This window comes from Meira miltonrushii (genome assembly GCF_003144205.1).
Source record: "Meira miltonrushii strain MCA 3882 unplaced genomic scaffold FA14scaffold_2, whole genome shotgun sequence".
NCBI lineage: Eukaryota > Fungi > Basidiomycota > Exobasidiomycetes > Exobasidiales > Brachybasidiaceae > Meira > Meira miltonrushii.
The window spans coordinates 603,458-625,544 of NW_020289944.1; the positions used below are offsets into that span (position 1 = coordinate 603,458).

The window sequence follows — 22,087 nt, forward strand, 5'->3', positions numbered from 1 at the left end:
ATTTGTGGACGGCGTTTCCGTTTTAAAGGTACCGTATTCGATCGGAGTTTACCCGCGAATAACATCTTATGAGAAAACAAAACATTCATATATAAACGGCCTTCATTTGTGAAAGATCACTTCCCTTCCCCAATCTTTCAATTGGACAACTTCTTTCAAGCTTCAAGTTCAAAAACCAATGATGTTCATAAAAGTGATCAATCATTTTCTTATTTTTTCACTTGTTTGTGCCCTATTGGTTCAAGCGGCTGTCATCCCAGTCAGTATCAAGCTTTAGTACACCCCGTCACTGTGAAGTAATATTGACACTTTCTTCTGCATCACAGACTAAGCTTAATCCACTGTTAGTACCGAGAAAGGAGCCCGTAATGAACAGCTCTCCGGCACAGGGAAGTGGCGGAAGCGGTGGTAGTATACATTAAGGTGGCAAACGTTAAGCAGGGCGATGACAAATATATTAAAGGTAGATAGCATAATGATATTCATGATTGCTCCGAAATATGAAAGAGTATGGTACAGTCTTAGAAAGTGTATAGTATAAAGCAGCAAAAGTGACGATTGAGCAGACAAGGAAAGAAAGGGTATAGAATAAATAAGAAAATGTGTATAAAATGCGTCTAATCACGTAACATTGATAACCAAAGAGCAACGAACAAAGCCAAATAAACAACCACGCACAATTTAGCGATCGGGCCTGTAAGAGGAGCAACTTTTTGTTGTTCTTTTCTCAAAGCTTCTAATTCTTCATCGGAAAGGTTTGAAGTTCCTCTTTCTTGAATGACCTTTTCGTATCCTCTAACAACGGCATCCATTGCATCCCACCATGTCTTTTTGGAAGCTTGAATTTGTGCACGTTGTCCCATCGCGGTTCGTAAGTTACGATCTCGAATCAGACGTTCGAGTAACAGACTGTACTCTCTAGTGCAAGATTCGAAAGCTGGTGTGTTTGGGTGCATTGCAAAGGCAAATTCACCAACCGAAGGAATTGGAGTTGGCAACCCATTTGTCGTATCTGAACCAGATAAATCCGATGTTGTCTTGTTTGTTAATGTGCTTTCACCTCGCAAAGCTGCTAGTCTGTTCTTTTGAGGCGAACTTCTTGGGGAGGAGGGCGTGGAAGATGCTTTGACATCGAGTAAAAGACCAGTTGTACCGTGAGAAACCAAATCAGAAGTACCTTCTGCATGCAATCCAATGACTGGTAATCCACTCGCAAGAGCTTCTAGAACGACTTGGCCAAACGTCTCTGTAAACGAAGGAAAAGCGAACAGGCTTGATGAAGCATACATTGATGCTAATCTTTGTCCTTTTTGATGTCCCATGAAGGTGGCATCGAGCTGATATTTTTGACATAATCGAGTAAGATCTGCGCGCGCTGGTCCATCACCTACAATGACTAATTTTGCATTAGCGCGAACTGGGGCGGGTAAAACTCTAAAAGCTTCAATCAAGAGTCTGATATTCTTCTCCCACGAGATACGACCAACATATAGAAGGACAGTTTTGCTGGTTTGTTGTTGTGTGTTTGCTGTGATTGTTGAAGTGACCACTTGAGAGGATGATTTGTTGTTCGTAGGCAATGCAGGCGGTGGAAGTTCAAATGCTGCACCGGGCAATTCAGGTACGCCAGACAAGCTATCATAACTTGGCGGTGGACTTAACTCTGGCGATCCAGTAAGAGAAGGTCCAGTTGGTGGCGTACGAATGAAACTTTCATCATCTGGACTGTTTCCATTCGTCAATTGAGATTTTCTACGATGCATAGCTGAAGAACCACGAGAAACTTGAATGCCCAATTTTGCAGCTAATTGAACCAAAGCCAATTGTTCTGCTTCACTTGAGCTCAAGCTTGTGTTTTGTAATGTGGCTGGATTAGGTGTACATCCCCAACTTGCACGTAGGTTATCATCACGGGCAGAAGGACCAAACATTGTTGTATCAACACCTCTACTCCAAATTTCTACATTTTCGAATCCTTTTCCACGTAACATCCTTCGCGTGCTTTCTGATGGACAAAACACCATCTCGCAACGGGCATGCAAGCTGCGTGTAAGGTTCCACATCGTCTCCTCGAGCCATGGCATACCAAAGAGCGTTGCATATGTTGGTAAATTTGTATGATAAGAGCTGACACAAGGGACGTGAGGTAACCATTTTTGTACGGCCGGTAACATTTGAGCGCCTAACCAAATCGGATCAACAAAGTGAATCACATCAGGCTTGAATTGTTGTAACCTTCTAACGAATCTTGGACGCATAAAATTCAACTTTAAACCCGGATAAACGATCAACGGAACACCAAACGTTCCTACAACAGCATGACCGGCATACTGTCTGATTCCCGTTTCGGGTCCAAAAACGATGGCTTCATGACCTTCTGCGTTGAGATGTTCTAACAATCTAGCCAAAGTACGAGTGACACCGTCTACTTTTGGTAAAAAGTTTTCTGTTTGGATGAGAGAGATGATTACGCGTAAGCTTATCCATCCTAGACGCGTTCCAGGGATGTTTCTCGTGGTGATCACTTACCTGTCACGATGGCAACGCGTAATTTAGGTCTCTTTTGATCAGTGTTTGCGTATGGCAATGAACGGTTCAAGTTGACCGAAGCAGTTTGAGCTGATGCCATGGTTGCAAATTCAAGTGCTGTGGCAAATGATGCAAAGCAGGCAATCTAGATCAACGAACGTCTAAGAAATGACGCTGGAGAGTAGGTAACACGGGTGGCGATGATGGCGGGAAGGAAAAAGAGATGTGAGCAAATGTTCACTTTTAATCTGTATCTGTTTGACAGTTTCTGCACATCCAACACGACCGTTTCGGAAGCATTATTTGCGGAGAAAGAGAGAGTCAAGATACTCACACGAGTTTCGTTCCTGCCGTCAAAAATGTGTTTTTATGTGCAAGATATGAGTGCAATACTGTCTTCTTCTTGTCACGGCGATATGTATGTTGACTAAAAGAACACGTTCCGATGAATGTTGTTGTTGATGGAAAGAACAACAACATAAAAGATCAACACATTAAAAACTTAAATTTTGTTATAAGATTGAGATTCCCTTACATGCCCGTGTTCTATTTACACTATCATATATGAAGCAACGTGTGCTTCTTAAAGGTAGAGCATGTTCTATTCATGTTAAAGCATATGCAAGATTGACCCGATACTTGTAGATTGCCTGCCTTGAATCTGCACAAGCCCCTTAATTGCATTTATACGGCTGATTGAAGTTATGCCGTCCATTGTCTGGGCTGGAGAGAAGATGTCGGCGCCAATGTCAGTCAGTCAGTTGCCGTTGGTTGTTGTGTTAGCAGCAATAAAAAGTTTAAATTTTGAATTGGAATCCCCATCTTAAAACAGTTCCATTGTGCGCTGAACAACAACACCTGTGGCTGATGGCACTAAATTGGCGCGTTTTAATCTGAATGCACCTTTTGGGGGAACGTGTTCTTCCGTGTTAAGCTGGCTGCATTTCAGGGCATATCGGAAAGTGACTTTTAAGCTTTTATTGCGAACGTGCTCTCACCATCAAATCGACTCCTTTAAGGCACCTGGCACGTCGGCTTCATGGATAATCTGCTTACGTACGAAAGAAAGAGGTTGATTATATACGCCAAAGTGATGCTGATTATTAATGCTTCTCACTCTCTGGCTCTGACCACCATGCAATGATATACTCGATAGACTTGTATTACATCACGGCCCCAATACGAAATACAATAGGGTTCTTTTTGGTTCGGACAATCGTGTGCCCATAGTGCTACATCATTTTTTGAAAGAGAGGGGGTATTTTTATTGTTTCTTAAACATGCCTCAAAGTTAAATCATCAAAAGTTAAAATGGATTCTTTTCTTCTTGCTCTCCATCTGTTCGCATTATCCAACGTACGTTGATCAACAAGTTGTGGGTAGGCAATCAAGAATCCATAAAGCAATTCCCAACTATGTTCATCCGTTACGTCTCCCGGATGTAGAGTGCTGAATTGCAAAATACTCAAAACAACATCTTCAATCACTAGGTTCTCTTGTTGAGCGATAAGGTTTTGACGTACACCCGGGAATGGCAATGCATCAATCAACGGATCATGCGGACGAGTTTGTTGAATTTCACTAGGTTCCAAAACTGAAGGTAAATGATAACTTGGCTGTCTGCGAAAGTTTGCCATATGTCGAATCAATTCGTTTAATGCCATCCCGATCTTGTTGAGCTCGTTCGGATCTTTTCCGGATCCATATCGTTCACGTTCTTTGCGTAATTGTGCTACCAATGCTTCTACCCGATGAACTTCTTCTGGTTCTTCTCCACCATTCATCTTTTGACGAGAGAAAGGTGATGACATCCCATTCATATCTTGTCCGCCATGCTGTTGTGGTGGTCCTTGTTGTCCGAATGGATTCATACCTTGATTAGGGTTACCATTGATCCCACCTGGTCCCATGAATCCTGACATTCCACTTGACCCAAACAAGCTTGCCAGAATCGCATTAGATTCTTGCCCTTGTGGTCCAATCGAAGGTGTAGGCATACCCGAGAAACCAGGTGTAAACGTAAACGCAGATGGAGTTGGAGCAGGACTTTGCAGCATTCCTGGCCCGTTACCAAAGAAGGATGCCATCAAATGAGCATTATCGCCCGGCGGCAAAGAGAATGATGGCGCATTTGTTGCTGGAGTGGCAGCTTCGTTGGATGTTTGAGCTTGTGTGGTCGTCGTATCAGTCGTTGCAGCATTCGAAGAAGGTGATAGAGGTGTTCCTTTTCCCTTGCCATTCGCTTCTTTCTTCTTCTTTCCTCCTTTTGTAGCTTCATTTGCAGTTGTTCCGTTCACCTTGGGCGATGCACTTTTGGAGTTGGAGGTGGAAGCATTCGTCCCAAGTGTGGATATTGTTGGAGGTGTTGGGTTTGATCGAACTCTGACGCTCTCGGGTATCTTGTTACTCTCTGGCAAGCCTTCAGGTGGAAGGTTGCTGTCCAATCGAATCTGTCGTAATGCTTCACATTCTCTCGCTCCTGGCCAGTGTTGCCATGCATCTGTCATGACCTTCTCAGCAGAGTTACTGATGAGATCTTCCAAATCTTGCCTTGACACGCCTGCTTTTTGCAGTGGTCCACCGATCTGCTGCAATCCAACAAAAGACGCAAATGCTGCCACAATTTGTCGTAATTGATTATTCTCTGCCAGCAGCCCACGCAATGCCCACCGCAACCTGTCCACTTGTGTGTCATGATCAGAGGACAAGAGCTCTACCCTCGTCTCCAATGCCCTGATGTACTGTTGCTTGCGTTGTCTGAATTCCCTTTGTGCGAGTCTATTCTGTGCTTTCCTCGTTGCAGCTGCAGAATCTTCATTTCCCGCTACTGATCCTTTTGAATTGCGTTTTGATGGTTTTCCTCCTTTTGTACGTTTCTTTGGTCGATTTTGTATTTGTTCACCTTCACTATCAAGTTCATCTTCGTCTTCCGAATCATCTTGTGCGTTTGCCGGATCGCCAATATAAACACCCGATCCAGGTCCACCATCATACATACCTGAAACTTGCTTGAGGTTTCGCAACCAATCTGCACCTTCTTCTGAATCGGCTATGGATCCGTTCATCTTTGGTTGTGGACCGAGTGACATTGCTGCTGTGTAACCTGATGAAACGGCAGAAGCACTTGCGTCTGTAAAACGATCATAAGGAGCTGCTCGATTACGTGAAAGAGGTGGCATGATCAAAGATGTTGAAATGAATAAATGCGAATGGGATGGAAATCGGAATTACCGATTAAGAGAGTGTTGCTGTTGTTGTTGTTGTTACAAAAGATGACGATGAACGTGGTTTGACATCAAAAGATGACGTCCTTTAGCGAGTTGATATTCATCCAGATCCCTGTTTAATATGATTGTTTGATTAAAAGATGAGAATATCATTAGTGGTCAAGATGATCCCTCTCCTTTCTCTTTCTCTTCCTTTGATGGACGAGGCTAAGACTTTTTCTTTTTCTTTTTCTTCGGCGATTCGGGCCGTTAAATATGCAGTGTTTTCTCCAAAAAAGACGCCTTGCGTGTGGATAGGCAGGCACAAAAGCACTTTTTCGCATCTTAAATCCGAAATACCTTTTCCCACAAAAAAACACTTGGCCTACACAACACCACGGCGTTCGGATTATCGTAGGCCGTTCGTTCACTCTTTTCCGCTAATCAAACGCCCACTCTCTTCTTACCGTACCGCGACAAAAGAGTGAACAACAGATTTACACTTCTGGAACGCCCAGAGTAACAAGAGAACAAGGTGGCGGGGTAAAAGGCAAATGGACAGTATGAGCACACAACCATTTCGGTACCGTAAAATTAGGCTATCCATACATGCATATGACGTCTTTTCATAACCGTTGGAAAGGATCCTGTCTCTTTCTAAAGAAGAATGTAAAAGGAGATCAACCGTTCCTAATTGAATAAGAGCCCTATTTCAACGGCTCGTTCTTCCGAACCCCATCATGATCACACGAGCGTATCGCTAAGTATAACGATCCGAAAGTGGAATATCCTCCCCGAAGATCGATCTGATGGTCACATACTCGGCTAGGAACATAAAAGTCCGACAACCATCACAATTCCTTATGAACAAGTAAGAATACAAGAAAAATAAACATAGTAGTACACCCACCTCCGTTCTCCGTTCATCTCAATTACGCCTTTGCCTTTTTCACCTTTTCTAACTCCACATTGCGGCAATATGATTGGGTAACTGACCAGATCGTCATAACCACAACCGAAGCCCAAGCTGTTGCGGAAAAAGCTGCTCTTTCCACTTGAGATTTTTCTATGATTGGCGCATTGTCGTTTGGGATGTGAAAAAACGCACGTTGTTCAGGTGATAGATATTGCAAATGAGCGGCTATAATTGAGAGAATGATCATCATCACCCTTTGCATTGGGATCGAATAACCAACTGCAGTTAGCACACTTGCCCAATATTGATGTCGATCAAATTGCTTGGCGCGTGCTGTTCTGATTGTTTGTAAGGCAGAGATCATCAATGTGGGAGACAAAAACCACACCAGCATCCGGAATGAAGGCCAAGCCAATACAGTGATTGGTCGATCAACTCCCACTTTCATCTTGTGTATATATGTCGTCGAAGCTGAAAAGATTAAGTTATTTGGACCAAATGTCATTGAGCTGATTGCTAAGGTGAGTGAAAGAGCAATGATTATTCTTCCTGACCAACGATGAAGAACAGGATACTTTCTTCGTAATGATTTGACGTGCTGAAAAGGCATCAATGCACTCCAAATACCACCCGGGATCGCATGTAACCATCCATACAAGATTGGACCATTTTTGAGATTCTCCTTAGCGAAAAATTCGCCGTTCTGTGTGAGAGATAGTAGTTAGCATACGTGTCATAAATGATTAAGCCTTATGATCTTACCTCCATCCTTAATATTGTCAAAACGGGTGCTTGTACGTTCCTTGGCGGAGAAACAATAAACGGCGCCGAAGCAAAAAAGATCAAGAGTAACGAAAGTGCGATGAATCCAAACCAAGGCATTACGAATGGCTGATATCGCCATCTTGAAAGAAGCCCTTGTGAGCTTTTATTGATAGCAGCAGCTACCATCTTTGCTATGGGACATATGATGAGGTTGTGGAGAGGAATACCTTCCCCCGCAAGTTGCTCTTTTCACAAAACAGACACTAACCCTAACCCACCATTCACGAGCCAAACTTAAGAACCGAATAAAATCACAGCCATTGCTCGGCAACCGAACAAATGCTTACGCGTAAGGCAAAGGGACAAGATAAGATAACAGAAAGAGGAACATCATAATCAATCAGAAAGATGTAGTACAATTCTGCAGATGAAAGAAAGCGACGAGATTATATAAGGACAACCGATACTAGTTAATGCTAGTAGCCAAGAGAAAAAACCAAACATTCCACGCAAATCTCCTTTATTAAAATTTCGACCATGTGATTCTTGCTTGCACAATGGTAATTAATTAAATTTTTTGCCGCTAAGGTATGCGTACAACGGCACAGCATCAAAACCAAAACCGGTTGAGGAGGAAAAAAGAAAACAAAGGGCAATTTAAGCCAAACCAATCGATTGGATTTTGTGATCGACAAATTTCTTGTTTGTAATTTAGTGTGTACCTGTCCCGCCCTTTTTGTTTTATTGATTGCTAGGAGAATTTAATCCAACGACCATCAAATATGGAACAAAAAGAATTGTTCCGATTCCAATCAACTCAGTTTTGGCATCCTTATCAAAGTTTGCTGAATATTCACTTGAGAATGCAAATGTATATAATCCCACCGGAAGGGCAATTGCGTTTATTAAGTATAATTTCAGGTGAGCTGCTTTTTTGGTTGTGGTTAATGCTTCATTCCTTCTTGAAGCCGGAAAGATGCTTGTTAAAATTTGAACTTGTTCGGCTGAATTAACAGTAAAGATCAAACATGAGAAACAAAACAACAATAACCAAACCCATCTTGTCATATCTTTTGCCATTAATGTTTTTATCGAAAGACAAAGATACCAAATTGCAGTTGCGATACTCAAGCCTAAAACACTGGCAGGGTGCGGTTGAGGTGTAGATCTTGACTCTATCGTAGGCAATGCGCCTTCGTTTTGAGCACTCTGATCATTTTTGATAAAACTTTCTGTTTCTGACATTTTTGTTTTTGTGGTAGATGATTGTTGATGTTGAAGATGCAAAGACCCCTTTATGTTGATTGTTTGAATGTATGCATTGTGTGCATGCATTACACTGTCCGCAAAAGGTGAAGAAGGGCGAGAAGCGGCCTTTGCACCGTTAATTTGGTACGACGCTAGTGCTTGTGTGCTTCTATGCATAATCCAACCAAACTTACGCCACACTTTTAATCTTGCAGACTTTTCTCCCCTTTGTTTTTGTTCAGTACAAGCAACTTGCCGTCGGTTGTTGATTGCATCGTTGCTTTGCCGACGATTATTGCTATTGCTGCATTCCATAAAGTAAAGGATAAAAGCAGATCTCCCGAGTCTCTCTCAGTGTCATCAATTGTCGTATACCGGTTGAGTCATTGCCACACAAGAGGCAAAATGATAGTAGTCAGGATGAATACTTCCTCATCATTGCTGGATAATCATCATTTACCATCCTAAATTCAACAATGATGCTGTCTTCAGACTCACATAAAGATGCGGCGCCGTTAGCGGAAGGTAAAAGCAGGTCATCAGGCCGTATGCTTTAGATATTACTGATGACACCGGAGCCGGGACTGGCATGCTGTTATTACGGGCATTCGATTCCGAAAGACTTCAACGGTGCCCGTCTCCAGCAAGGTCACGCTGTTTTCTTCCACACAACTGATCGAGATGGGGTATCCTTCCTTTACTCGAGCATTGCGTCTTTATATGCCATCATAAGCAACCACAGTCTATTGATTGATTGCAATTCCTAAATGGACATTTTGTCATCGGACGAAGGTAGAAACACACAATACATCACTGATCACATGAAAGATATGGCAGACGAAAAGGAAGCAAAAGAACAAGCTGAAACACACGAACATGAAGAGGAGGATGAAGTCAACTTACGTACGCCGTTACTTTCACATGCAACCACGGAAGCTCCTGCTCGAAGAAAGGCAACTTGGCTCAACTTCGAGACAACGGGAGTCTCTTCTCTAATCGCTCTCATCATAGCTGTACTGTTGTTCTATTCTGCATCTCTCTGGCCAAGAGATGATAGCGCTTCTACCTATACGATTGTGGATCTTAGACCTGTATTTAACAATCAAGGTGTAGCAAAGGGAGTTGAACAATTGGAAAAAGGCAGCTTTGATGGTAATGGTGCCTCATTTGCAGCTGAGGGCTTTCCTACCGGCAAGATTTATGTTGGTGATACGCTCTTTCAACTTCAACATAGCTATGGCGAGCCAGTGTTTGATAATCTCAAGTGTAATGGCACAACAATAGCATTGCCAAAAGGGCGTTACTATGCTCTCAAATTACTTGCTGCTTCGGACGTGAACCGATTGTCGGTTGATATTCAAATACCGGGTGATTTTGTGTTCAAGTACACAGATGGAAAGACGTTCACCTACAACGCACTTGTACCACAATGGCAAAATTGGCAATACCTTCACAATTCGGCAATTGTAGGACCATACTCTTGGACAAAGGAAGGTAAAGTGGGAGGACCGATGCTCAAAGATGGTACGAGTCCGCAGAACCGAACCCAAATTCACTCTCTGGAAATCCCATTGCCGTACACTGACTCTGAATTAGAGAGTGTGACTGTGCCTCTGATCAAACCTCGTGTTGTGTCATACCTGGAGAGTGCAATGATTCCAACATCCAAAAATGATCCTGCATGGCATATCTTTGCGGCTACTTTAGTCACCACGCCCGCATTGCAAGGAGAGTCTCAGAAGCAATACTTTGTGGAAAGTGTGCAATTCACTCAAAGATGGGATGACATTGATGGAGAACGAGTTCAATTCGTAGAAGTGGTGGTGGTCAATACACCTACCCATGGCGATGCAGCACAACCGATTACTGTTGAAGTGCATTCCCGCACAGCCAAAACATTAAAGCCTGCAAGAGTGACTCGATTACCAAAAGGAAATTTCATTCGTGTTGATGTACCGGTCACGGGTGGAAATGGTGATAAAGAACGTGCTACAGTGACGATCCGAGATGCAAATTCAGGTCATTGGTTAACGATTTCTCCAGGCTGGTTAGTCCAACCTGGTTTGACGGATTATGACAGCAGTGATGCATCACTCTCACGTGTACAAGCACCGAATTGGTGGCGAGATGCAAAACTGGGAATCATGTTCCATTATGGACCTTATTCTGTTCCGGCTTATGGTGCTGACTTTTATGCGGAATGGTACATGCACGATATGAGCACGAACAATTACACAAAAGCACATCATCTCAAGACGTATGGTGAACAATTCAATTATGATGACTTTTTTGAGAAATTCACTGCAGCCAAATTTGATGCTTCTCAGTGGGTTGCTTTGATGGAAGCTTCTGGTGCAAGATACTCTGTCGGGACGACTAAACATCATGATGGGTTCGCACTGTTTGACACAAAGGATACAAGCAATCGCAATTCACTCACTTATGGACCCAAACGAGATCTGATGAAAGAATTGATGCTGGCAGCCCAGAACTCCACGGTAAGATTTGGAACGTACTTCAGTCCGGTGGAGTGGTTTAATCCAATTCAAAACCCTTATGGGTTTGAGCTGTTCGCTGGAGGTCCATACCGTAATGCGTATACGGGAGAAGCCGTTCCTTATACCGGATTTATTGAAAAAGATGACTTTATCGATGATATTCAAAGTCCACAACAACAGATCTTGATGGAAGATTACCGAACGAATATCATGTGGTGTGATATTGGTGGACCTTCGCGTGGTTGTCAAAACGCAGCAAAATGGTACAATGAAGCCCGCAAACGTGGTCAAAATGTAGTGATGAACAATAGATGTGGTTGTTTATGGAATGGATTTGGAACACCTGAATATGCAACCTATTCAGGTACGGTACAGAACTTATGGGAAACGAATGAAGGTTTGGCACCGTTTAGCTTTGGCTTTAATGCACAAGATGCACCTTCTGCCTACAAAACACCACAACAATTGGTAAAGATGTTGGTGGATGTGGTAAGCAAGAATGGAAACTATTTGATCAATTTCGGACCTGAAGCTTCGGGCGTGATTCCAAAAGCACAGCAAGACTCACTTTTGGGCATGGGTAAATGGCTCAAAACGAACGGTGAAGCGATTTATGGTACTCGTTATTGGAATCTTACCCCACAAGAAGGCGATTGGCGATTTACGACCAAAGATGGGCTGTTCTACATGATTTCATTGTCGAAGCCTTCCACTTCCTACACTTTTACATCTCCTATCCCTGTTCGAAATGGTGATGTGATTACACTTTTGGGTGCAAAAGGTATTGTCAAATATACCATCAACGAGAAAGGATTGCTGACGATCAATCCTACTGCTACTCAAATCGGACAAGGCAATCTAGCATGGGCTTTCCGAATTGAACAAAAATGAGAGATGTTGCTGATGTGTATAATGATAATGAGATGGTGTTTGTGTGAATGTTATAGAATATTTAAGGTTAAGGGACAGAGTGAAACCTGTTCGCCAGCCAGGGCGCCTACCCCCACACTTTTATTTGATTGAATGTTAAGCCCAGCAAATTGCCGGCGTCAAACGGCGATTGCTTCAGCCTGATGACCTCCTGCCTTGTTTCTGGCACTAGCGTGAAATTGTTATGTGTGCTTGCCTGTGCGTGAGAGAAGTGGCTATTAATACATGTGTATTCCAATTGAACAAGAATTTAAACTTTATTGTAATCCTTGTCAATCAAAGTGATTGCTTATCATCCTTTCAGTAAGGCACCAACGTTCAGATCGCCATTTCAATACGCACGGCCACCTTCATAATCACGACAGCATTCCTGCTCCCATAAATCGGATACCCTGATCTGTACTTTCAACATCCCTGAAGCAATCACTCCCTTTCTCGCCATATTCAATCAAAATGGCCACCCAAGCGGTGGCCGTTGAACTGTTCAGTACATCAATCTTGAGTAATCACAAGATACGTAATCGACATGAACGATACATATCCATCTTACAAGTGAAGAAGATCCCTTTTGTCTATCATGATTTAGCAAGTGATGATGATGCAAAAAGTCGATGGAGAAGAAAGGCTTTAGATCCACAGATACCAGGTTTACTCGTACACAACGAATGGAGAGGAACATTTGAGGAGTTCGAAGAAAGTGTCGAGTTTGGAGAATTGGACCTGTTTCTGCGCATCGATCAGGAAAGGGCAAAGCGAGAGGCAGAAGAAGGTTTAGCACCGCAATTGCCGGTAGCTTCTTCATCTCAATCATCTGATCTTGCTTCTGCTTCATCTTCAGAGGCATTGAAACCGCCCACTGTCACACCGCGAAAGCCTTCAAAACATGTTGTGGCAGAAGTACCACGATTGGCTCAACCTAGAGCTCCATCACAGAATACACTGGCTCCCGCATTACCGACAGCAAAGGCAGGATACGACAGAGTGGGAAAGAATGATACAGATGGATTCCTTCGATCGCTGGGCCTATCTGAGATGAGCTTGACGGAGGATGAATTGAATGAGGTATTGGACGCAGGAAGAGATACGGCAGAGAAACGAAAAGGAAGGACTTCCAGCGGCGCTGAGGGGGACACTTCTGCAAATGGAGAAAGTGCCGATCGTGGAGAAGGCAAATATCCCAACTCACTCGGACTGGGCATATCCTCCAAGCAAGCACCCGTACCTCGAACATACGTTCCATCTGCCGATGCGGGTGTGAAACCTTTGCGATTGGCAAAGATGGGAAATGGAGATTCAAGTCGATCTTCCAGTGCTGCTTCTCCCCACGCACGTTATAATGCCAGTCAATCTTCTTCTCGTGCTTTGGCAGCAGAGGCACAGGCGAGTGCGTCATCGCGATCGTTCTCGACAACCAAATTACGTGAAGCAGTCTCACAAGGTGATGATTTGAAAGCTGCAATGTCTCAAACGAGATTGGCAAGTGGAACAGATACAGCCGAACAAGTTGTTGGAAGGGAAGATATTGATGATTTATTGGCTTCTTTGGGATTGGATGATGTAAAGATGACAGATGAAGAAGCTGAAGCATTCTTATTCGATGGTTCTATACCGGACGGAATGGGTGCAAGTGGAGCACGATTAGGAAGATCCACAAGTATGGCAGATCGAGCACGCTTTGAGACTGCAGCTCATGATGTTGCACAAAGAGCAAGAGGAAAAGGATACGGAAGTCCAAAGACACCACAGATGGAGAAAGAGGAGGGTGGTGTGAGCTTGGAAGACAAAGTGGAGAGACCACTATCAATCGAGAAAGCTATCGAAGCAACCGCTGCGACCGCTGCTGCAGAAAGTGAAACAGACGTTAAGCCTGTGGTGGTGGAGGACGTGAAAGAGCAAATTGAAGAAAAGGTCAAGAAGGAAGCCACTGAAGAGGATCTGTCCACACCAAAAATGGCCACTGAAGGCTTCCAAGAACCGCCTGTGGAAGCAGAGAAAGAAGAGAAGGACAATGAAGCCAAAGAAGAACAAGGCATCACAAAGGAGGAAGGTAGCGGTTCGTATGATGAAAAGCAGGAAGGAACACGTACAGGCGATTCAACGCCAAGACAAAAGACGGTGGATTTGTTCCCTGCTCCGCCTCCCCTACCCGATTCATCGATTATTGAAAAGTCGGAATCAGATATCAGCGAGAATGCTGAACAGGAAGAGAGCGCAGACAAAACACCGCCAGCCAGTCCTCCAATTTCGCCACGTAAATCATCTGTGCAAATGTCACCTACTTCTTCAACAATTTCAAAGAAGAGCCCCAAGCCCGAACCGCTGGAGCTCGAGCAATCATTCAGTGCTGTTGCGTCACAAATTCATGATGACAGTCGAAGACCTCTCACGCCAAGTCAAAGTGGTAATCTGGAAGGTGTTATAGGCTCTCCTGCTTCTAATAAGCTGTCGATCAGTTCACCGGCAAGATCACCACGCAGTCCTTCTTCTCGAGATCTTTCCCTTTCGCCACCTGCTTCTGCACCGGCAGGCTCTAGGATTTACAACCGTCGAAAGGGTATCGATGTGCCCAGAAGTAGTGTGAGTGCATCACCTTCATTCGATCCAATGTTAAGTCCGCCTTTGAGTGCCAATGGCTCCAATATGCTTCAACGTGGAATTGGTCAAACACATACCGGTGCAAGTGTTGGAAGCTTAGGAAGTAGCCTGAGTGCAACTAGTATGAGCAGAAAAGCAAGTGCCAATAGTATTGGATCACCAAAGAGTCCAAAATCAGGAAAGAAATTATTTTCGATTGGACGAAAAAACAAAGATAAACATAGTTCACGTAAAAGTGGATCGTCGAATGGAATGGGTGATGAAAGTGATGAGGACATCCCAACGACTACCGACCCTAATTTGATCGAAAGTAGATCAAGTATCGCTGGAGGAAATGGGACAACGGGTACAGGGTCAATGGATCGAAGTCAAAAGACACTCAGTGTGATCTTACGTGAAGCTGATGAAGCACTTTCGGGAATAGACGGAGATGATGATTATGATGGCGATAATTTTGATTTGGACGGAATGCATGGAGATGATGATGATGAGATCGGAGGTGCATTTGATCTGGATATAGATGATGGCATCGAAGTGGAAAAGAGGAGATGATCGAAATATCTGTTCTATGACGTTATCAAATATATCACATACTTTGAGAAAACGTGTGTCTCCACAATGAAAGTGTGAAATGATGCTGTAGAGCTAGTCTGGTCGTTGAAGCAGAAGATTGCTGAATGTTGCAAGTCATTAACCTACCTTGAGAAAAGATTAAGTATAGTACAAGTATGTTGAATAAAATCAACAAAATAAACGTATTTCTTCTTGTATTTTCTTTGTTTGAGCATATTATCCTTTCAAAGCCAATTCGTTCATCACACGAAGAGTTGTTCATCTACAAGCTTTTATTCGATATTTGGTGATATTCATATTCATAGTATCTCAGAAAATACAAATAATCAAATTAATACAAAATATTATTAAAGTTTAAGATTATTTAAGTCTTACTCATCTTCACTTCTAGATTGCGGCAAGTCAGAGGCTGGATAAGAAAAGGCAACTTACAGTTTCAGCGTACATCTGAGAGATTGAGATTACTTATCATTTCTCCCTAATCTGTGACAGTAAGAATACAGATGGCGATGAACAATTTATGATGAAGGGTGTCTGCTTACGTGATTGCAAAAACATAAGCAGGCTTCCTCGCGCTAAAAGTTTAGCCAGCTTGAGAACAACGCGTTGACAGAGTAGAGTACACACACACACTCACTCTTTGTGCTCTCTTCCTTCTACTCCGACGGACCGATTTGATATACGCCAATGGATAAGATATCACTGCAATCCAGCTTGCATCACCTTGCATGATACTTTGCAGAGGGGCATCAAGAGTTTCATTTTAAGACCTTCCAAGACAATCGTAAGCTGATCAATATTGACATCATAATTGCTTCTATTCATATAATGTGGCTAAGATAGGGTTGTTGTTATTCATAGAGTATGAATATGTGATTTTATCGTGCGCGTGCAAAAACGCGTCTTAACGCGTTATCCCCTTTGTGTGTGTGTGTTGTTCACTGTAAAGGCCTCTGCATGTAAACATCCCTCCCATACTGCATCGGCGCGTTAAGAGTGCCAGGCTTAAAAAGCAGGAAAGCGTGTTATTCTTGACTTACTCGTGACATTTTCATTCATTCTCACTGTGTGCGTGTGTGGTGTGAGTGTGAGTGTTTGCTTGATTAGTGACTGAGTGCCGGCTTCACTTCAAAAGTCACACAAAAAAAGGACAAAAGTAGGAACGTCAAAACACACTCGGAACACACTTCCTTCCACTCTAATCCATCACAACTTTTTCATACCTTTCATCAACATCACTTTTTGCCCGACTTTTGCCTTGTTGACAATCTCATCGTTTGTCATTTCGAAACATTCGCCGATTGAATCGAAGGTCAATCATTATCCAACCTTCGACGGCGTCAAAATTCCGAAAAACAAGGTAGAGCGTGCTCAACATTTATTATTCCCTCTTTTCTCAAAAAACATTATCAAATATTTATTCGACCTTCTAAGGTCAGGATTGCAATCATCTCTTTGCAAAACAAGTCTGCTCGATTCTGTTGTGGAATTGCTGCAAGGTTTGCAGTTTGCTCGCTCAGGGCATCTTTTTCACCTGCATTGAAGTGAAAGTTTGACTTCCTTCTCAATCATACCAGAAAACTCATCATCCACCATATCAATACCCATTGGCGACATCTCCACCCAATCACGCCTGCAATTCGAAATGACGTCCAGTCAGTCATTTCTCCATCCAATGCACAGCGTGATTGAAGGCACAAACATGTCTGCCTATCAACAACAACAATCACAATCATCTCAAAATGGCGGTCAATTGACACCAAATACACAAATGCAACAAGGAATATTATACCCAATGTTCAATCAAGTAGGAATGAACATCCAACATGCTGCTTCTCAACAAGGTCTATCCATGGATGCAGGATCAAGTTCACAGCCAATGATGGCATTCCAATCAGGACCACACGCTCAACACTTTGCTGCTGCAAATGGTCATATGCAAGTCAATCCTTTCATCTCCAACGTAAATATGTCCGAATACCCTGCTTCCTTTATGGGATTCGGTGGACAGATGTACGTGGGCGATAGTGGAGAATATGATGATTCGATGGGCTTGGATGATGACAGCGCAGATTGGATGGAGTTGAGCGATGATCCAGTCATTCAAGCAAAATTGCGTATCGTTCAACAAGCACAACAAGCTGCAAGTGAAGGAAATACGGGAATCTTTTCGTGCCCTTACTGCGACAAACAATACGCAGGTAAACACGCACGAAGCATTTGGCGAAGACATTTGCAGGACAAGCATTTCATTCCGCTCAGTCAACAGCCACGTAGAACACGATGGGATGGCAATGCAAACAGACCAAAGAATGCAGAAGAACGTCGTGAACGAATGCTGGAAAGTAAGAGAAGATGGGCACGTAAAAGACGTCTTCAAGACAAAGCCGCTTCTGGAAACGGTGATGTTACAGGAGATGCGTCCACAAATGCAGGAAGCCCTGAAGATGGATCAAAGAGTGATGCTGAAACAGAGGCTGCCACTGGACTTGCTAATGAAGAAGTCATGTCAAGGAACTCACCCGCCCTAGAAAAGCAAAAGTTTGCCATGGCAAACACTGTGATGCCTAATCCAAAGAAACGAACAATGTCTGGCAATGGTGAAAAGAAGCCTCGAGGAATGCAGACTCTCAAGTTCCATCATCACATGACGACAACGTCAATGCCACATTATGCAGATAACCATAATGCTCCCTCGTCTGGCGCGATCACAGCAGTATGGCCAGCTATCAACGGAGCCAAAGCACATATGAATGGTGGAGCTTCTTCACGCAATTTCTCAAAGCATGCTTCGATGCCAATAATACCACCGCAATCAACAACGGCCATGTTTTCTACCGTCACATCTCCACGTCAACCTTTAGCAGAAGTGAACCGTGATTCAAAGCTCAGACGGCTTTCGTTTGTTGATTCTAATCAAATCAAGTCTCGAAGCAAGAAGAAGGGCTCTAATGCCGGACTTAAGGGCCAAGAGGAGATGATTGAAGCAGGTGGTCTGGAAACACAAGCGCACAATTATCCGATGAAGTCAACGCCGGTCAATCGCTATAGTACGCTTTATCCAACACCACCATCAGTGGGCGATGACCGATCTCTGGTAGCTCAGGTATTTGGTGGAAATGGCGAAAGAATCCAAAATGGTAATGTAGCAGGATTGTTATCTCCTCCTGCTTCACAAAGGACATTGGAAAGCAGTCCATCTTTCGTGTCTTCCGCAACAAAGAATGGCACATACAATGGTAGCATCTCCAACCGTCATAGTGCAAGCTCGATGCTGTCACCTGTCTCGTCCAGTCGTAGAGTGCATCAAAGTCCAGCTAGCAATCCATTCTCTCTTGATCGTCATAAGATTAGTCCTTCGACAAGCAACGCACAAAGAACAAAAGATGCAGCTCTGGAAGCACCAGCATCATCCTCCCGGCTTTCTAGTGCGCTCGGAAAAGATATCAAGATTGAACAAAATCAAGATGAGAACCGTCTTTCTCCATTACAAACGAGAGTGGACCTCAGTCATTCTGGTAAAGATGGCTATGATGTGCTGAATGGATCGTCACCAGTAATGAAAAGTCGCCGATTACCACCATTGGTCAAAACTCCTTTACGTTCTGCGCTGTTGGACGGTGTACCTACGCCAGCGAATGGCACAAGTATGGCCATGCCTTCACTAGCTTCGGCCTCTGTCCAGAGAATCACACGTGGAAAAGCAGCTGCTAATGGATTGACTGGTGCTACACCTTCGTTAAAGGGAATGTCTGCCACAACACCTACTCAGCATGATCGAATGATGGGTTCAGCCAACATCTTGGGTCTTACACCGTTTGATGTTCGCAATAGTAGTAAATACAGCGCTACACGGTCACAGTTGTTCTCTCGTGCTTCTCCTTTGAAACGGGATGCAAACGGTAAAGGCAATGATCAATTCTCTTCGCCTCAACATCTCAACCTGACACAGTCTCTTGGTTTGGCACCACATTCGACCGGAAAAGGAACTTCCTTGTTGACTTCATTGACGGGAACTCCATTTGCTGGCAATACGTTCATGTCTATGAACAGTCCATGGCCAGACAGCATCTTGCGTCCTTCGTTCCGTACCAGTGCAAGCAAACGTGGTGGTGCAGGATTTAATGGAGATGATGATGAAGAGGGTGGCATGGATGCATTGGATACGCCAGCAGCAGCTCGTCTTCTCGATAATAGTGATGAGGTGGATGAAGATGATGGACAGATGGGCATGCAAGAAACTCCAAGTAGACCTGATAAGAACAAGAGATTGGCATCATCCATGCTTGGAAGTCCAACATCCGCAAGTCAACAACGTAGCGTGACCAGATCACAACAAGGAAGCGCACAGAAGAATGGATTATTGCAAAGCAATGGAAAAGGTAGCAGTGCTGGTCGATCTCAACGTTCGCAAGTCAGTCGAAGGACGAGTGATCATCAACCGCCTTTGCCTGTGTTGAGCTTTAAGCTGTCCAGTCCTGCGCCATTACTAGAAACATCCGATGAAGAGGAAGAGCATGGTCATCAGAACAAGAGAAGGCGTGGATCCTTGCAAGATTCTTTTGATTCTGAACTGATGCGAAAGGAGCCGGGTTCACCAACTACAGACCTTTCCACTTCTTCCGTCTCTTCTTTACGCGGTGATATACGTGATGAAGATAATGTCGAGGACAGTATCTGATATATTTTTTATCATGCTCAAAAGGTGCCGAGTGTATAAAATGTTTTACAGCCCTCCTCCACTAATTTGTTTTATATTTCTCTCTTTTATTTTTTTTTGTATATTTATCCCTGCTCATCGTCATCAGTTGTCGCTTTCAATTCATGCGATTGATCAAAATTGTAAATGGTATTCTATATTACATATTCCACTATCAAGATTCATCACCGAATCGTTGCAGGGTATCACGTCCTCTTCTTAACCTTTCAGCCAAGTCCACATTCTCACTGCCGTTTCGACTTGCACCACTACCGTACAAAGAACGTTCTTGTTCACGTAAGAAAGAACCTTTTGCCTCTGTACCAAATCCACTACCGTTACTTCGATTGTTTCGGCTTGATTGAACTTTTGCACGCAAAGCTTCTTCTCTTGCCAAATCTGCTTGTTCTTGTTCCTTGACTTTTGCCAAGTATGCATCCCGAGAAGAAGAAAGATCGACGGCATTCTTTTGCATTGCTGCTAATTTGGCTTCACGTTCTGCGTTTGCATCTCTGGAAGGTACTTCTGAAAAGCCTGGAGCACGGATAGAAGATGATTCGTTGCGGTACGACCGTCTGGGAGAAGAAGATCGATAAGATTGCTCCCTTCTCTCATACTTTCGCGAATCTTGTGGAGAGACTGAACGTCTTGGCGAGCGATCTCGATCAAATCGCTCATTGCGTCTTCTGTCGTCGTGGCGATGCGAGTGGCGAGAGCGGGAATGGTCTTCAGATCGGTGATCGTAATGGGATCTACGGTCGTCTTTTGAGCTCCGCTTACTACGATCGTCGTCGTATCTGTCATCGCGTCTGGAAGACCTCCTTTTTCTGTCGTCATCATACCCATTTCTGCTGTAGCTGTCGTCCTTCTCACTTCGATATCTGCCTTCCGATGTTCGTTCCGAACGAGAGTAGTCCCCCTCATCTCTGCGTCTCCTCTTCTCCTCTTTTCTCCGCCGTCTTTCTTCTTTGCTTTCTTCCTTTCCAACATCCATTCCTGCCGCTTTACGCATGGCACGAAGCCTTGCTGGATCTTTCAGCAAAGCTTGGTATGCCGCCTGCTCTTGTTGTCGGATGGCAAACATTGGATCTTCTCGAATTTTACTGGCAACGTCTCTATCTGAGCCTACATCACCGAAAGTCGGAGCACTGCTGCCTGCTTGGCCTGCCGACGAAGAGGCCTGAGCGGGAGCATTTCCGTCCTTGGACACTTTCTCCGTCTCATCTCCTTTGGTGAGTAATTTATCCACCCTCTTCTTCCCTAAGAGGTACTCCTCCAATTCTTCCTTACTTGCCGATTGTGTTTGTGATGATGATGCAATACTTGCAGGCACTTGATACATCCAATCCACCTTTTCTTGTCTTTTTCCATTTCTACCGCCACTTTCTTGGTTCAATCTTTCAAGCTCTTGTAATTCACGTTCACGATCTCTTTCTTTACGCAATTCATCCAACTTTTTTCGTTCTTCCAATGCTGCTTTTTCTGCTTTCCATACCGCTTCTTGATTGCTTTGTAGCCCTGTATGCCATGATTTCTTGGATAAGAATGATAGAGCCGACATGATGGCGGTTGCCCCTATCAGAAGGAGGTGGTAGTAACAATGAACGCATTGATAATAATCATTTTTATCGGATAAGCTTGTGTTGTGGCGGGCCGCCTTTTACAGAGGCTGAGCCTTTTATTGAATAAATTTATATCGGCCAAATGAAGACGCATTAAAACTGGAACACACACACACACGCCCACACAGATCGCGTGTATGGCCAGTGCATCAGCGCTTAAGCAGCAAACAAGAAAAAAAGATCTGGAGTTGATCGGATGATTGATTCATCATCAACCTTCATCCATATCATTGCTCGACATTTGCTTTCCTCCTCAAGGCAAAACGGCAAACACTTATACCACTACCTCTACAAATCGTTCGCCTTTTATGTCATATCAAACTAGCACACTCGCATAAGAGGCAAGAAGAATCGTGGGTGCTACAGTTGTTGCATTGTATATGCTGCCTGCTGTTTCTCTTTAGACCAGCATGGCGGCAGTTGGAAAAGCTTTTTTCCTCAATGGCGAAGATGAAGAAGATTATGACACAAATCACTCCTCGATAAACCCAGGACATGCAGTGCCT

At 43.7% G+C, this 22,087-nt stretch overlaps 8 protein-coding genes across 8 annotated transcripts; 3 read left to right on the forward strand and 5 right to left on the reverse strand.

Annotated features, from left to right (window-relative positions):
- Positions 1 to 469: 469 nt before the first annotated feature.
- Positions 470 to 3,014, reverse strand: FA14DRAFT_188817 (UDP-Glycosyltransferase/glycogen phosphorylase). Its single transcript, XM_025501680.1, has 3 exons — positions 2,864 to 3,014; positions 2,530 to 2,703; positions 470 to 2,446 (listed from the first exon to the last, which is right to left on the reverse strand). Exons 2-3 carry the CDS (start codon positions 2,627 to 2,629, stop codon positions 618 to 620), a joined length of 1,929 nt encoding a protein of 642 aa, XP_025355063.1. The 5' UTR covers positions 2,630 to 2,703; positions 2,864 to 3,014; the 3' UTR covers positions 470 to 617.
- Positions 3,015 to 3,645: 631 nt separating this feature from the next.
- On the reverse strand, positions 3,646 to 5,956 carry FA14DRAFT_160224 (uncharacterized protein). Its single transcript, XM_025498578.1, has one exon. It carries the CDS (start codon positions 5,706 to 5,708, stop codon positions 3,804 to 3,806), a length of 1,905 nt encoding a protein of 634 aa, XP_025355064.1. The 5' UTR covers positions 5,709 to 5,956; the 3' UTR covers positions 3,646 to 3,803.
- A 711-nt stretch (positions 5,957 to 6,667) lies between these two features.
- Positions 6,668 to 7,533, reverse strand: FA14DRAFT_154206 (uncharacterized protein; the record flags this gene model as incomplete). The annotated part of the gene is made up of 2 exons (XM_025497666.1): positions 6,668 to 7,354; positions 7,414 to 7,533. The coding sequence occupies 2 exons, from the start codon at positions 7,531 to 7,533 to the stop codon at positions 6,668 to 6,670; spliced, it is 807 nt and encodes a 268-aa protein (XP_025355065.1).
- A 338-nt stretch (positions 7,534 to 7,871) lies between these two features.
- FA14DRAFT_160225 (uncharacterized protein) lies at positions 7,872 to 8,808 on the reverse strand (the record flags this gene model as incomplete). Its single annotated transcript, XM_025498579.1, has 1 exon — positions 7,872 to 8,808. A coding segment is annotated over exon 1 (392 nt), but the record flags the coding sequence as incomplete, so codon positions are not given.
- A 1,508-nt stretch (positions 8,809 to 10,316) lies between these two features.
- Positions 10,317 to 12,053, forward strand: FA14DRAFT_120908 (glycoside hydrolase family 29 protein; the record flags this gene model as incomplete). The annotated part of the gene is made up of 1 exon (XM_025496432.1): positions 10,317 to 12,053. One exon carries the CDS (start codon positions 10,317 to 10,319, stop codon positions 12,051 to 12,053), a length of 1,737 nt encoding a protein of 578 aa, XP_025355067.1.
- A 306-nt stretch (positions 12,054 to 12,359) lies between these two features.
- Positions 12,360 to 15,353, forward strand: FA14DRAFT_188822 (uncharacterized protein). Its single transcript, XM_025501681.1, has one exon. The coding sequence runs from the start codon at positions 12,546 to 12,548 to the stop codon at positions 15,237 to 15,239; it is 2,694 nt and encodes an 897-aa protein (XP_025355068.1). The 5' UTR covers positions 12,360 to 12,545; the 3' UTR covers positions 15,240 to 15,353.
- Positions 15,354 to 16,962: 1,609 nt separating this feature from the next.
- FA14DRAFT_178165 (uncharacterized protein) lies at positions 16,963 to 19,941 on the forward strand (the record flags this gene model as incomplete). Its single annotated transcript, XM_025500824.1, has 1 exon — positions 16,963 to 19,941. The coding sequence occupies one exon, from the start codon at positions 16,963 to 16,965 to the stop codon at positions 19,939 to 19,941; it is 2,979 nt and encodes a 992-aa protein (XP_025355069.1).
- Positions 19,942 to 20,134: 193 nt separating this feature from the next.
- Positions 20,135 to 21,608, reverse strand: FA14DRAFT_188824 (uncharacterized protein; the record flags this gene model as incomplete). Its single annotated transcript, XM_025501682.1, has 1 exon — positions 20,135 to 21,608. The coding sequence occupies exon 1, from the start codon at positions 21,518 to 21,520 to the stop codon at positions 20,135 to 20,137; it is 1,386 nt and encodes a 461-aa protein (XP_025355070.1). The 5' UTR covers positions 21,521 to 21,608.
- Positions 21,609 to 22,087: the final 479 nt, after the last annotated feature.

Bases quoted from the DNA above. Each gene is read 5' to 3' on its own strand.
- FA14DRAFT_188817 (XM_025501680.1), bottom strand. From the start codon at position 2,629: ATGGCATCAGCTCAAACTGCTTCGGTCAACTTGAACCGTTCATTGCCA. The intron at 2,447-2,529 runs GTAAGTGATCAC...TCATCCAAACAG, and splicing joins ACGCGTTGCCATCGTGACAG to AAAACTTTTTACCAAAAGTA.
- FA14DRAFT_160224 (XM_025498578.1), bottom strand. From the start codon at position 5,708: ATGCCACCTCTTTCACGTAATCGAGCAGCTCCTTATGATCGTTTTACA.
- FA14DRAFT_188822 (XM_025501681.1), top strand. From the start codon at position 12,546: ATGGCCACCCAAGCGGTGGCCGTTGAACTGTTCAGTACATCAATCTTG.